The sequence below is a fragment of the Mytilinidion resinicola genome (assembly GCF_010093595.1).
Source record: "Mytilinidion resinicola strain CBS 304.34 unplaced genomic scaffold BDZ99scaffold_13, whole genome shotgun sequence".
Lineage (NCBI taxonomy): Eukaryota > Fungi > Ascomycota > Dothideomycetes > Mytilinidiales > Mytilinidiaceae > Mytilinidion > Mytilinidion resinicola.
Window position 1 is genome coordinate 1290796 of NW_022985449.1, and position 13331 is coordinate 1304126.

The window sequence follows — 13331 nt, forward strand, 5'->3', positions numbered from 1 at the left end:
TCGATGCTCTCTTGACGCGATGGAGCTATGTAACAACACCAGGATTGAGTATCGAAGAAAGGATCCAGAGAATTCCTAAAGATTTGGCAGAAGTAGAGGAGGACTTTAAAATTTGGTGGCTTCGTGTGTTCATGGCTTGTGGAACGTTAGAGGTATTGCTCCGTGTTGAAGAAGCGTATCGCAAGGAGAGAAATAGAAGAAAGTAACTAAAAGAAGAAAAGCGCACTTATGAAAGGGAAGGCAAAGAGAGCTATCCACTAGCAGATGGATTGTAGATAAGATTTGGGGTTGTAGTGGGCAAATTGTGTGCAGCATGCTGCAAGCATAACTAATGATAAAATCCTGCTCCGCACTATCTCGGGACCTGAAGAAAGCTGGAGATATTTACCTGTATATTTCGTTTCCAAGCTATCGAATCGAAGTCTTGGACAGCTGCCATGTTAAACAAGATTCTGGTGTCGTTCGAATAACTTTTCATCTTTGGTGATCTCAACCTCATCTTGCAACCCAAGCTCTCAGCCATGATTCCGATCACCCAGGGCCCAGGACGACATCATCATAACCGACTTCATTCAAGTGTACCTACCCGGTACAACTCTACGCTATCCCATCGTGTCCAAAATGGTCAGGGTGTTGCCAAGCGCCGAAGTGCTTCAACTCACGTTCTGTCCTCAGCGATCCTGAACACATGTTTCAATCCACCTCTCAGACAAGTCATCAACTGTCCAGTACCTAGCATTGCGCCCTTCAAATTCCCATTATGTTACAATGCTTGAATAGTACAGATCACCTCCCTTATTGCTCCCAAAGCGGCCGCAGTACTATCCCAAAGGCTGGAATGCTCTAAGTCACTCTCTATCACCAGTGACCTCACACACATTCCACCATCTCAACCACAACATAAACAGAACCCAAGTCCATCCTCTTCCCAACACTCATTAACTCATACCTACACCCTTTAACCCCCAAATCTCGCTAAAATGCTATAGTACACATACATAGGACCCTTCCAACACCCCCTCTCCCTAAGCTCACTGCACCACCGCCCTCATCCCCTGCAACAACAGCCCAAAAATGACCCCCCTCGCCACCGCCTCAACCTGCAAGCAATCAAACACCCTCCCCAACGCCTCCCCACTCGCCGCCTGCCCCATCACGCTCGTCAGCGCCTGTGGCATGCCCCTCTCCACCAACAACTTCCTCGCCTTCTCCCTCAACCTCTCCTTCTCCTCCACGCTCATCTCCTTCGGCCAAGTCTTCAATTCCGCTTCCGTGGGCAGCCCATTCGCGCGAATCTTGCGGATATGGAACGCCACGCCGGCATCCGACGTGTTTTCGTCGATGACGGTGGACTGGAGGAGTTGGCGGATGGAGTCGAGTTGCGGGTTTCCCGGGCGCAGGAGGAAAGTTTTCGCGGCGTTGAGGAGGGTGCGCCGGATTTGCCAGGCAGAGGAGAGGGTGTAGAGTTCGTTGATGACAGCGAAGAGGAGCTCGATGGTGACTTGGGTTTCTTGCTCCGTGAAGGGTGGGAAGGTTTTCGGGGGTTTGGTAGTAGAGGCGCGAGCGGATTTCGGAGGGGCGGTAGAGGTGGTGGAGGCGGTTGAGAGGCGGCGGGCGGGTAGGGTGGGTGCGTCGGTGGGGAGGGGGAGGCTTGTGTTGGATGTACGGGAGGGGTGATGGGAGTGGATGGATTCGTTTTCAGGGTAGAGTTTTCGGGATGGGAGAGGAGGGCCGTAGGATGTTGGTGAGCCATAGTCATCGGGCATGTCTGTTGGGGGTGGTGGGAGGGTCAGGATTTGGTCTCCGCCATGGATTGGCGAGAACTCCATGCTCTCTCTTAGCGATGGTGCCCGACTATTGTTTCGGCTTCGCTCGTAGGATGACGAGCTTGGCCGGCGCTCTGGATTGTAACTTGGTCTCCTTTCCATTTGGGGAACTAGAGAAGGTTGCGTATCCACGATCGGAGAACCGCGGAGGCTATCCTGACTTGCGCGTCTCGAATTGGAAGGAAATAAGGATACAGAGCTCTCCGTTCTGATGTGCGTCGGCAGTTCAGAGACGGTGCTCTCAGCCCGAGTATGCTTTGTAGCTGGAGAGGCAGTCGTCGAGCGATTTAGGCTGCTAGTGCTTTGCACGGAATTGCTTTTCTTAGGCCCTAATTGGGATCCCACATTTCCCAAGACGCCCGTGACTCCACCGAAAAGAGCTTTGCCACCACCAGCGACCTCTTTGGGTGCTTTAGTGAGAATGTCAAACATACCCTTGCCCATGGTCTCAAAGGCAGCTGGTGTTGGCCACCCAATACCAGGAAAGCCGCCCTTATCAGTTGCGCCTGGGGACCGATTGAGACCGGTATCTTTTTCAAGGAATCTTTTCATGCCCTCACTCTCAGCTAGCGGTTTGAAGCGTACTGCGTCATTCAGATATCTCTCTAGCTCACCACGGAAGGACGCCTTGGTGTGCCCTTTCCACATTGGTAGCGTAGGATGAGCTTCAGTAAACCCAGGCACGCCAGAGATGGTGGCAATCCGCCGCAAAATTTCATGCAGTGTTTCGAAATCGGCGAATTTCCTCGCTATCATCCAGCCAGGATGATGAGAGGAAGACGGTTCGATCTGTATCAGGTATTCCGGGTTGGGTTTCGTCCGTATTATGGCTTTATCCCCGGGCATGGAGTCATCGAATATCACGAGGTTGGCATTATAAAGCGTTAAAGGTGGCGGCTTCTCTGGGGGGTTTGCTAATAATGCGGTAGGCGGTTGATTAGGAACAATTTGATCGAAGCTCGTGAAAGCTGTCTTCTGAGGTGATGATGGCGCTTCTGAGGGCATAGATCGAGATGTCTCCATCGAAGCATTACCCGATGTCGTCCCTTCATTATCGTGATCGTTGGCGGCGTCGCTTTGAGATGAAGTAGGAGTTGCAATTCCTTGGGTCGTGCTTTCGGATACGTCGTCATTTATGCTATTAGTGGATGCGTGCTGTTTCTGATTACGGAGTCTTTTAGCATCCTCTTCAGCGATGAGTTCAGTCAGTCTTTGAGCCTCTCTCATCGCTTCGTCCATTGCCTCCTGCGCCTTGCTCACCACTCTTTTGTGATGAGCATTGTTCCTGCGCTCTTCATCGGTCCCCTCCGACTTTACAATATGCTCATGCTGCTTTATTTGATTCGTGACGTTTTGTAATCGATCGCCCGATGAACCCTCGACGCCAGCGTCTATAGCATTCAGCAATTCCGGTTCCCCCTCTTCAAGCAAATATACAATCCACCCATTAATCCATTCCGGTTTGGAGCAACTCGCTACGGTCATCTCAAGGATAACTTTGGCAAGTATTTCTCGTAGAAATATACGCGCCGGTTGGCAGTTATATGTCTTCGGTTCAAGATAGTTCTGCAGAATATCTTCTGCAACTAAATCCAACTTAGTGGCCTGATGCTTCGGGTTCAGGACACTTGCAAGATTACTGTCCGGCTTCATTTGTAGGTATGTATTGATGGCGTCAGAAGGAGCCGTACTTGGTGACGCTGCCAAGGCGGTTGAAAGTTCAGTGAAGAATACAATCAAGATTGAGGACGAATGTGTGACAAAGTCGAGTAAAGTGTCCGCTGGCCTCTTCCGGGACAAGTGTGACGAAAGGGAGAGGATGAATGCAGTCAAGGTCTGACGGGCAGCGTTGGGAAATGATAGTTCAGTAGGGAGTATGGGTGAATACCACCATCTGCCATATTATCAGCATTTGCGAGACCGTAATTGATAGATCGGAGGAAATACTTGACATAGTCCCGCACCACGGCATCGGTGAACTCGGTGAGAGCTGACGCAGTCTCTGGCTTGAAATCCGAATAGTCCAGGTGTTTTCCGGAGTACAGTTTGACATCTGTACCAGAATCATCTTCGCTTCCTTTCTCTTTCGACTCTGCTGCAGCCCCTCGCCAGTCAAGGACTCGGTGGACGACATCCAAGCCTGTTTCCCGCCGTCTGGCATCTTGGTCTCGAGCACCTTCTTTGCCATTGCTCTGGTTCTCCCAGGTCGCGTGAAGCACCACTCCGCCCACGACTCCAATGAGCACCAACCCTACCCTCCCCAGTACTAAGTATGTCGTTGCGCCCAATCCTACCAGACACGCCCCGAGGGATTCATTGCTAGCCGTTGCCAAGAAGTGCAACGCGCGATTCGTCAGGGCTTGCGCAGTAAATTGCGCATTCTGTATTATTTCTGAGGTATTCGGTATAGCCGTGTGCTCCTCTGGATGCTCCGCGCTTGCAGGTTGCGCTTTGTTCTCGCCGTGGGTTTCATTTGGGGGGAGAGGAGGCTGCGAGGATGGTTCGGTCATGGCGTCGTGGAATCGTTGCGGACATCTGAGGTTGTGTTGATGGACAGGAGTCCTCGGTCGCTATTGCGGAGTCTTCTTCCAGGCTGTGAATAGGGATAAGTGGCCACAAGTGTGCGGCTGACTTCGCCGTCGCGGTCTCAACCCTCATCTCACTCACTGCCGGAACGTCGTCGCCGAGCCTCCGATGCGCCAGCGAAACGTGGGACAAAACCTCCCGCGTTTCTAAACCTCTGCGTCGTCCATTGAGACACTAAGTCATCGTCAACTCATTCTCTATCACCATTCAAAAGCCGTCATATCGAACTCATACTACTCCGTTCTAAATGTCTACAGAAGTGGCAGATCCCGTCATCTTGGCCCACGTGGAGCGCTTTTGGGCCGGCAGGAAACCGCAAAGCCCCATCTACCAATTCCTCCTTTCTGATATCTCCTTGACGTCTGCCTCTAAAGGCCTTGTTCGGGCTCGTCTTCAGCTGACTGAGAACCATGTAAACTCCCACGGAGGCATCCACGGCGTAGTGTCCGCCTGTCTCGTCGACTGGATGGGAGGCCTCGCCATTGCTTCCTACGACCTCCGCGAAAAGACGGGCGTAAGCACCGATATACACATCTCGTACGCGTCTTCTGCTCGGAAGGGAGACTGGATTGAGGTCGAGGGGAAGATCAATAGAGTTGGCGGGACAATGGCGTATACCACTACCTCGATATATAAGATCGTCGATGACAAGCCAGGACCTGTCGTGGCAACGGGAAGCCATACCAAGTTCCTCAAGATATGAACACGAAGTAGGGGTACTTGCTTGGGATTCAAAGCATTATATCATTCGGGTGCCCTCCTACCAGGTACGGGTCCAAGCAATGCCTGGTTCGACTATGGACACTTCGTCCATGCTCTCTCATCTCAACCGCCATCTTCTTTGGGTCCGACATGGTCTCATTCACTTTGAATGTTGAGACTCCACTCGGATGGCGGAGACAAGATCAATCCCTTCTATCTTAGCTTTAGAAGCCGGGCAGAGTCTCTCGACGATGCAAGCTTGGCAATTGAGAAGGTGCACATATCAAAATAGAAACCAGTTATATAACGATTCTAGGGGAGTCTAAGAACAGCGAAATGCATACCTTTCATCAGCTTTCTACATTTCAAGTGATATCCCCGCCGTCTTCTGTCCCATTCTAGGGGCTTTCAATCCATAAGGAATCAATTCATACATATTTCTTGGAAATACTAAGTACAATCTCTCCACACTTTGTGTCTTTGTTTAGTCTCTTCGCTCTAGGTATTGCTAGCATGATCACGATTGAGTGAGAACATAAACTTGAGACATATCGACCATACGCCTGTGGTAGATGGTCATTATATAAAGTGGCTCTTGGTCCTGTCTGCCCCTACGTCACATCGACACGCCTGCATCATGGCCCTAAAAAGGAAACGCGAAGGTGCCGACGACGGTGCGGACGCGAACAAGAAAGGCCGCACGACCATCAAAACCCAACCTCCAGCAAGCTCTCTTACGTCAGATTCATCGTCATCGGATTCCGATGCTGAGGTTTTCCAGCTTGTGAATTTCGGTGGAATTCTACGTGAAACATTCATTCGGGACGACGAGACCTTCAAAGAATGGCTTGATCGTCTGCGGCGCGTGGACAGACTAGTATGGCCCCGGAATGCCATACTAAAGTACGGCGCAAAGATTAGCGAAGGAAGAAGCGGAAACGTGTACAAAATGTACAGTGACGGCGAGGATTTGGTTGTGAAGGAGGTGAGTTTATGGTGGAATCCAGATCACACCCTTCATGCGGGGGCCCAAACTGAAGTACGTTTTAGTTCAAGCCGACTTACGTTCTTGAATACGATCAAGAAGTAGAGGCGTATAGGGCCCTGCATTCAAAAGCCTTGAATGGGAGGGCTAACCCAATATTCTATGGAATATTTGTTACCGAGGATTTGAACAATCCCAAGAGATCCAACTATAGAATCATCATGGAGTACGTGGTCGGAATGACACCTGAAGAATTCGCTTGGACTTCAGGAAAAGCGGACAGGCCGTAAATACAGCGCTTCATTTATATTATGTGTCGACCTAGCGTTTGGGAAGAAGTGCAAGTACTTATAATCTAAGCACTAGATTGTTGCTAAGCATTATCAACTCTCTCGAGGAGAACATGATCGCACTTCGAAGAGCCAGAATCACCCAAGGAAGCATCAAGCAAGCCAATCTTTTGGTGTCAAAGGACGGGACTAAAACGTACATTATCGACTTCGGCCGTTCGAAAGTTCATCGACTGTGGTACGAGGGCGTTGACTTGGAGGAACGAGAATTCTGGAGAGCATTCAACGTTGACTGCGAATGCCTGATCGATTGCTTGAAATCACTAAGGGTAACCTCTTTCCAAAACGCCGGCGAATGTGTCTATGCACTGGCATTGCGTAGGATTCTGCTATTAGATTGCGACTGAACGGTGCCGAGCCGTAAATCCGTGATCTACAGCTCGATGGTACCATTTGGATAAGTCGCCGCAGTTTGCCTTCGTGAGCATCTGGACAGTACATAGGCTCGCAAACATTCGAGTTTGGGATCGGGTTAGCAACCAGGCTAGATCAATCTGGACAGTGGTGTGGTCGATCTAGAGCATTGGATCTTTCCAGGGACACATGGCTACTTTTCAACACAATAGAAGACTTACCTTGACCCTATTCGTGATTTCAAGAAAAGTGTCTCACGTTCTTCATCTTTGTTTGGTCTCTCTGCTCCAAAAACTACTAGAATGATGAAGAGCGAGAACAAAGAGCGAGGTAAAACATACCCGCGATGAGTGTATACCAAATAAGTCGACTATACTTTCTCCTAGCTAAAACCACATCCAGTGTATTACGCCATCAAAATTCGCTAAGGATCACCCGCACGATGCCACCAAAGCGTAAAGGCAAGGCCAGGGATGATAACGCTGATGGAAAAGCAAACAAGAGAAACCGCAAGACTACTGGACCCAAAAATACACTCGCCTCTAGTCCTGAAAAAATATCGAAATCCGATGACGACCAGCTACCATCCATACCTCCTGCGATCAATACTCCAGATATAACTAATCTCCTCCGGGATGGCAAGACTTTCGACGAATACCTCCGTCGTCCTCAGCAGCGCATTCGGCTAGATGATCAACCATTCGGGGAGCTAGAGCAGATCCGCTCCAACAGAACCGGAACTACATACAAAGCGATGCTGGGCGGCAGGGTCCTTGCTCTCAAGCTCGTAAGTTCATTTCATGTTGGCTCCTTGTGCTAGGGGGTTCCAATGCGTTCTCGAACTATGAACAGAATAACCTAAAACGAGAACTAGTACAATGATTTCCAGAGTTCCTCTTTCGTCCAAGAGAAGTCTGCTTATGCGAGGCTGCGCGAGAAGGGATTGGATGGCGTCGTTTGCCCGAAGTTCTACGGAATCGTGGACTGCAGGTACCCACTTCCTTGGGGGGTGAAAGGGATCTTGACGGAGTATGTGGAGGGCACGAAACCAGAGAAGTTTCTTGAATCCTCACCGAGCCAACAGTAAGTCACAGTACTCGCAATGGCAGCTCTTACACGATGCTAACGCGTAGGCCTCTCTGCTATCAGCGTATTGCTGACCGTGATTCATGCTTTCGAACGCAATTTCCTGGAGCTTGGTCTTGCTGGCATAGCTCCACGCTTCCAATTAGGCCGTAGCCGTATGGGCCATGATAATATTTTGGTGGCAAATGACGACAGCAAAGCGTACTTCATCGACTTTGGTCACTCGAAGATCGATGGACACAATGGTGTTGATTGTGAGAGGCTCAGGTCGGCATGGGATGATGACCGTCGCACGTTCCCGTATTGCTTGAGGGTGTTGAGAGTAAGCTTCTTCCTAGAAAGCCTGACCGCGATCGAGGCAGTAAATTTGGGTTTGTACTGATATTGCATAGGATGAACTGTGGCAGATATGAGCCGGATCTAGAAGGTCCCGATCCCAACACTTGGGAGGGAGGCACGCATAGTCAGGCTCGACACAAATGAACGTTCTTTGACATCAGAGATTGCCATTATCCCTTTCCAAGCCCGCTCACTGCAGCTTCAAATCGTCCTCATTCAAAATCCCATAAAGCTGCTCAATCTCCTGCCCAATTACCGTAATATCCTGTGCCAGCTGACCTGTAACGAGCGCTAAAGAGCCATTAGCAGTTGCCCAACCCCGATCTTTGAAAGCTAGAGGCTACTCACCATACGCATACAACAGCTCATAGTCCTCATCAGTCGCTTTCTCCCTCTCCTTCCCACTCTTCCTGAACTCGAAAACCTTCGCTAAGAGCCGGTCGCGCGTGTGCTCGATATTAGGCAGCGCGTCGTTGAGAGGGTATTCCAGCTTCATTGAAGATGCCATGACTGGTCTCATTAGCATCCGCCCCTGGTACCGACCTGAAGGGAGCGTGTCTGATACATACCTGAGAACAAATGACTAATCCGCCAACTCAACTGTGTCCACTCACGCTTCGTATACCGCAGTATCGCCTTCTCTCCCTCACTAGCCTTCAAATCCTTCGCAATCACCACATTCATCGCATGGAAATTATCCAACATGCGACTCGTCGCATCCAGGATCTTCTTAAACGACTTGTTAGGGAACGGCCCACGTAATTCGAACTCCGACAACGCAGACGCCCTCAAAGTATCCAGATGCGTCAAGAATCGCTGCATCTCCAGCTCCTCGTTGAGGTCCAAGTACGAGGCTTGCGAACTGTCGTCGAATCCCTCCAGCGCTCGAAGCGGGCCTCGTTTCCACACGATGGCCATACGGAGCCAGAGTAGCGTGATCCCGTTTTTGACCTTCCGCCGCGCAGAGATGGGCCAGATGAGACGCGTGATGATGATGCCCCAGATGCAGCCGGCCATGACGGCGACAACGCGATGGAGTACGATCTCCCAGATCTCAGGCGATACGCCGCCCTCGTCATCGTCGTCCTCGTCATCTCTGACGGAGAGGGAGTAGGCGTAGAGCGCGGAGAGATTGTATGTGAGGAAGATGAAGCGGCCCATTGGGCCCTTGCCTTGGCCGACGATGATGTAGAAGCAGATGAGGGACACGAGCCATCCAAGGAAGCCGAGGACGTAGGGGTTCTCGTGGGCGACGATCCAGGCGACGACCGCAAAGACGGCACCTACGCAGGTGCCGCCGAATCTTTGGAAGCCTGTGGTGTTAGAGGCGCCGATCGTCTAGTAAAACTGTAAGCGTAGCTCTACTGACTTAGGAATCTGGTCTAGTCATACCATTGAGCAAACCAACATATAAGACAATAAGCCCCATTCCCCTCTCCAATGACTATATACTGGTCTAGTCGTGGGAACAAAGGCCCACATCGCGTACAGCGTGGCGCCGACTCCAACCTTCAGAGCAAACTTGATATCATCCCTCCGGAATAGTCTGAGAGCTTCCCAAACGTGATGTCTAAATTCGTGTGTTTTTTGAGGGTTCCCTACCTCTTGAGCTGCATTCAGTTGTTGCGTCGGCCCAGGAATCTCCTGAGACAGGCCTTGTTCGACGGTCTCTGCCATCAAACTGGATTGATCTGGGACCTTGTTAGGATGCATCGACATTCAAGAGAGGAATACTGACTAGAGTGACTATTTTTGCCTCCTTGCCCCCACTTACGCCAGAACTTGAGCCAATTCCAGGTTCGTCTCCTAGGAGATCGCGTGCGATTCTCCTTGAGTTCTTCCAAAATGTCCAAATACACTACCATGTCTTCTGCAAAGTCCTGCAATGAAGAACTGAAATATCCACAGCTTGCAGCCACTTCTTCGTAATCTGCTGCTACTTCTACCGAACTAGCATTTTCAGGGATCTTATTTTTGTACACGAGAGCCAAAGCCTCTTTCCTAGCGGACGCGAACAAGTCATTTGCATCTACTAGACTACTGCGAAAATGGCTGTTGACCATCATAGCATAAGCCGGGGGAGGCCCAAACGGTAATTCATCAAGGACGTCTCGCAGAGTATATGCAAGAGACTTCATCGGCGGGCCCAGATGCGAGATAAAGATAGAAAACATATCCGCCGCGGTCAAAGACGACTGTAAATCTTGCGGAATATTCCAAGGCGTCGATTTTCCACTTTCTTCGGCTGCAGAGTCAACATCCTCTGGAAGCTCGTCGATCGAGGCGAGTATGTTGTTTCTTCTTTCCACTATACTGAGGCTTGGTGAATCTACCGCTGGAGAGGCGAGTCCGAAATACGAAGAGTCGCCCAGTTCTACGCCTTCTACGGCTGACTTTGCTATCAACGTGAACTGTGTCTCTGCGGAGCTTCGCAGGCCTCCGATATCTTGAGCCATGCGTTCTAGGCACTTGATCATTCTTGACTGTATCTTGTACTCTTCCTCGGTGCCCAAAATATAATGCTCATATTTCGCTTCCCCTAGATTCTTCACGAGAGACTTGAATTTCGATTTGTATCGATTCAACGCCTCCACAAATCCAGCATCTCGGAGCTCTTCTTCGGAGCCAGACAGGAAACTCCTTGTAATCCTAGTGAACATGTCGCCAAGGGAATTGGTCGCGTTTCTTAGGTCGTCTCGAAGCTCTTTCCTCGCCGATATTGGCTTGATAAGTAAGTTCACCATAGTAGTCGCAGTGATACCCATTATCACCATCTTCAGGACCTGAAAGACCTTCACGTAGGAGAAAGTAGCGTCCTGCACCGCCCCCTCTTTAGTCAAAACTGTGATCAGGGCTAGAGAGGTCAATGAGCACGCGACATTGACCAACGGACTCCCTAAACTTTGCTTCGTCCATCCTACAAGTGCCAATCCGCCCCCAAGGAATATAATCAGCACCAAAATGTGGCCTAGGACAAGCAAGTCTTGACTGTCGAAGAACACGGACACAGCCATGCTGGTGAAGGATACGAAGGCCGCATAGAAGAACGCAACAAGGGCCAGCAGTGTTGCCTCTACCATGCTCCCGGCGGACCTCGCAGGGTGGAAGTATACGGTCACAGTGGCCACCATGTGTTTTCCGTCATTGTGCCCGAGGAACCCCGAAATGGGCGCGACGAAGGTCGCACAGCTGCCCAGAACATATGCTATGGAGCATTTCAGAATGCCCTGCCCTGTTTTTGAAGTTGCGTATTTGTATGCCGAGTCCCAAATGAGCTTGGATCGACGAAGGATGGCACCGGAGCGCCCACTGTATGCTGATGAAGAGGATTCGCCTGAGAGGAGGGCGGTGCGTTCGTCAACGTAGTCGCTGTATCCGTTCGAGTTGCTCCTGGCAGGTCTTCGAAGCGTAAAGCTCTTCTTGACGCGTTCTCCTGTACGTGGGAGAATCAACGTAGCTTGCCGTAGCTGTGACGTGTGAGTTGAAGCTTACGCACGAGGTTGTAGAGAACTTACACTGGGCCGCATGAAACGGCGCGCAGCCGGCGACTGGGACGGTTCGCTCATCTCCGTGCCGTCGTAAGAAGGAGCACCGGTTCGCCGTGTACTGTCATGGCTTTCGTGTTGTGGATAATGTGAGAACAACGAGACGGAGCTAGGTCATAAGCTCGTCCTGTAGGTTGAGCTTGGGCCAGCGACTTCTCCGCGGTTTCAAGGGTGCAAGATCGGGGAGATCTCCGCGGCCGTTTACGCCTTTGCCGCAAGACTTCAGCAGTAATCACGCGTTTTATTATTTGCCGAGATTTTTTTTACATTACTAGCTTGTTAATAAGCTGTGTACACTTGCGTAAACACTGCTTGAAATGCATCGTTGCTTTAGAAGACCTAGGCGAAATGTTTGCTGAACACCTGTAACCTGGCCGAGGCGCTCCTGATGTTATTTTGTAAGCCACTGAGGAGCTCACCTACACTCAGGAATTGTCTCCACTTCGTTTGCCTAGACAAGTTCGCAGGACCATTAAAGCTTGAAGTAACTCACTGGAGACCGCCCGGGCGGGCTTTGGAGACGACTTGGACCCTGGCTCCCATTGGCCACTTTAGCGGACTCTCTCTCCTTCGTCTCTTCGAGGTTCATCTCAACATCCTCCAGCAACACCAACCACCCACTCAGAACTCTTACTCAACAAAACAACTCCCAGCTTCAAGATGGATGACTCTATGGACATCGACCCCGAAATAGCCGCAGCAATGGGCTTCGGCTCCTTCGGCAACCAAGTCAAGAAACGAAAATACAACCACGACGACGCTTTTACCGGTGATTCCAACGACAAGCTGCGTCAAAAAGAAAGCTCGTCAGGCGCAAACACGGTCCAGCTCGGCGTGCGGCAGAAAAAGAAGTCACCTGACCCCCCCGATGAAGGAGAAGATGCCCCTAATCCTAACTTTTCGCATCCCGACTCCACCAATTCTGAGGCGAAAGTGAAAGCACGGAGAAAGGGAAAGGGAAAGGGAAAGGGAAAGGGAAAGGGAAAGGGAAAGGAAGAAACGTCGTCAGGCCTCGCCGCATTCCTGCAACGCGCGAAGGAGATCCCGGATCGGCCACTACCTACTATGGAGGGCGTGCTGCCGAGTGTGAACGCAGCTTCAACTAGTCTTCAGCCGAACGCATCACTACCTGCCAGACCACCAACGTCAGTTCCCGAGGAGGAGGCGAGCGCTTCGGGTGGCAACGATCTGTACAGGCTAGCGAGGGGAGTCAAGAATGCCCACGGGGACACGTTCTACTTCCTCCCCAGCTTTATCGAGGATCCGTGGAGGGGGCTGGAGGGGAAGGGATGAGTCCGACTTCGACTATTTCTCTTTTCTTTTGGTTCATCGGCTTTACGCGACCGACAGGCCGTAGGACTTGCATTTCTTCCGCGGAAGGAATATATACTCTGTACTATAGCAGCAAAGGGCACGAACCACTGCACCTAATCACAGCGCCACACTCTCACATCCGCTATCCTTGATCTTGGTCAACAACACCACACTAACCCTTAGACACTCCCACTACCCACCCAGCACGTGCCTCCCAGCATCATCACTGAAACCTTAAAAACCG

The 13331-nt window shown here is 50.9% G+C and overlaps 4 protein-coding genes across 4 annotated transcripts; 2 read left to right on the forward strand and 2 right to left on the reverse strand.

The window, feature by feature from the left end:
- Positions 1-1031: 1031 nt before the first annotated feature.
- Positions 1032-5094, reverse strand: BDZ99DRAFT_489546 (uncharacterized protein; the record flags this gene model as incomplete). Its single annotated transcript, XM_033722991.1, has 3 exons — positions 1032-3720; positions 3774-4248; positions 4647-5094. The coding sequence occupies 3 exons, from the start codon at positions 5092-5094 to the stop codon at positions 1032-1034; spliced, it is 3612 nt and encodes a 1203-aa protein (XP_033574990.1).
- Positions 5095-7173: 2079 nt separating this feature from the next.
- Positions 7174-7802, forward strand: BDZ99DRAFT_71614 (uncharacterized protein). Its single transcript, XM_033728841.1, has one exon. It carries the CDS (start codon positions 7246-7248, stop codon positions 7621-7623), a length of 378 nt encoding a protein of 125 aa, XP_033574991.1. The 5' UTR covers positions 7174-7245; the 3' UTR covers positions 7624-7802.
- A 417-nt stretch (positions 7803-8219) lies between these two features.
- BDZ99DRAFT_572897 (uncharacterized protein) lies at positions 8220-11854 on the reverse strand. The gene is made up of 6 exons (XM_033728243.1): positions 11744-11854; positions 9967-11695; positions 9621-9919; positions 8798-9566; positions 8577-8738; positions 8220-8519 (listed from the first exon to the last, which is right to left on the reverse strand). The coding sequence occupies exons 1-6, from the start codon at positions 11792-11794 to the stop codon at positions 8419-8421; spliced, it is 3111 nt and encodes a 1036-aa protein (XP_033574992.1). The 5' UTR covers positions 11795-11854; the 3' UTR covers positions 8220-8418.
- Positions 11855-12271: 417 nt separating this feature from the next.
- On the forward strand, positions 12272-13221 carry BDZ99DRAFT_464925 (uncharacterized protein). The gene has a single exon (XM_033720438.1). The coding sequence runs from the start codon at positions 12434-12436 to the stop codon at positions 13064-13066; it is 633 nt and encodes a 210-aa protein (XP_033574993.1). The 5' UTR covers positions 12272-12433; the 3' UTR covers positions 13067-13221.
- Positions 13222-13331: the final 110 nt, after the last annotated feature.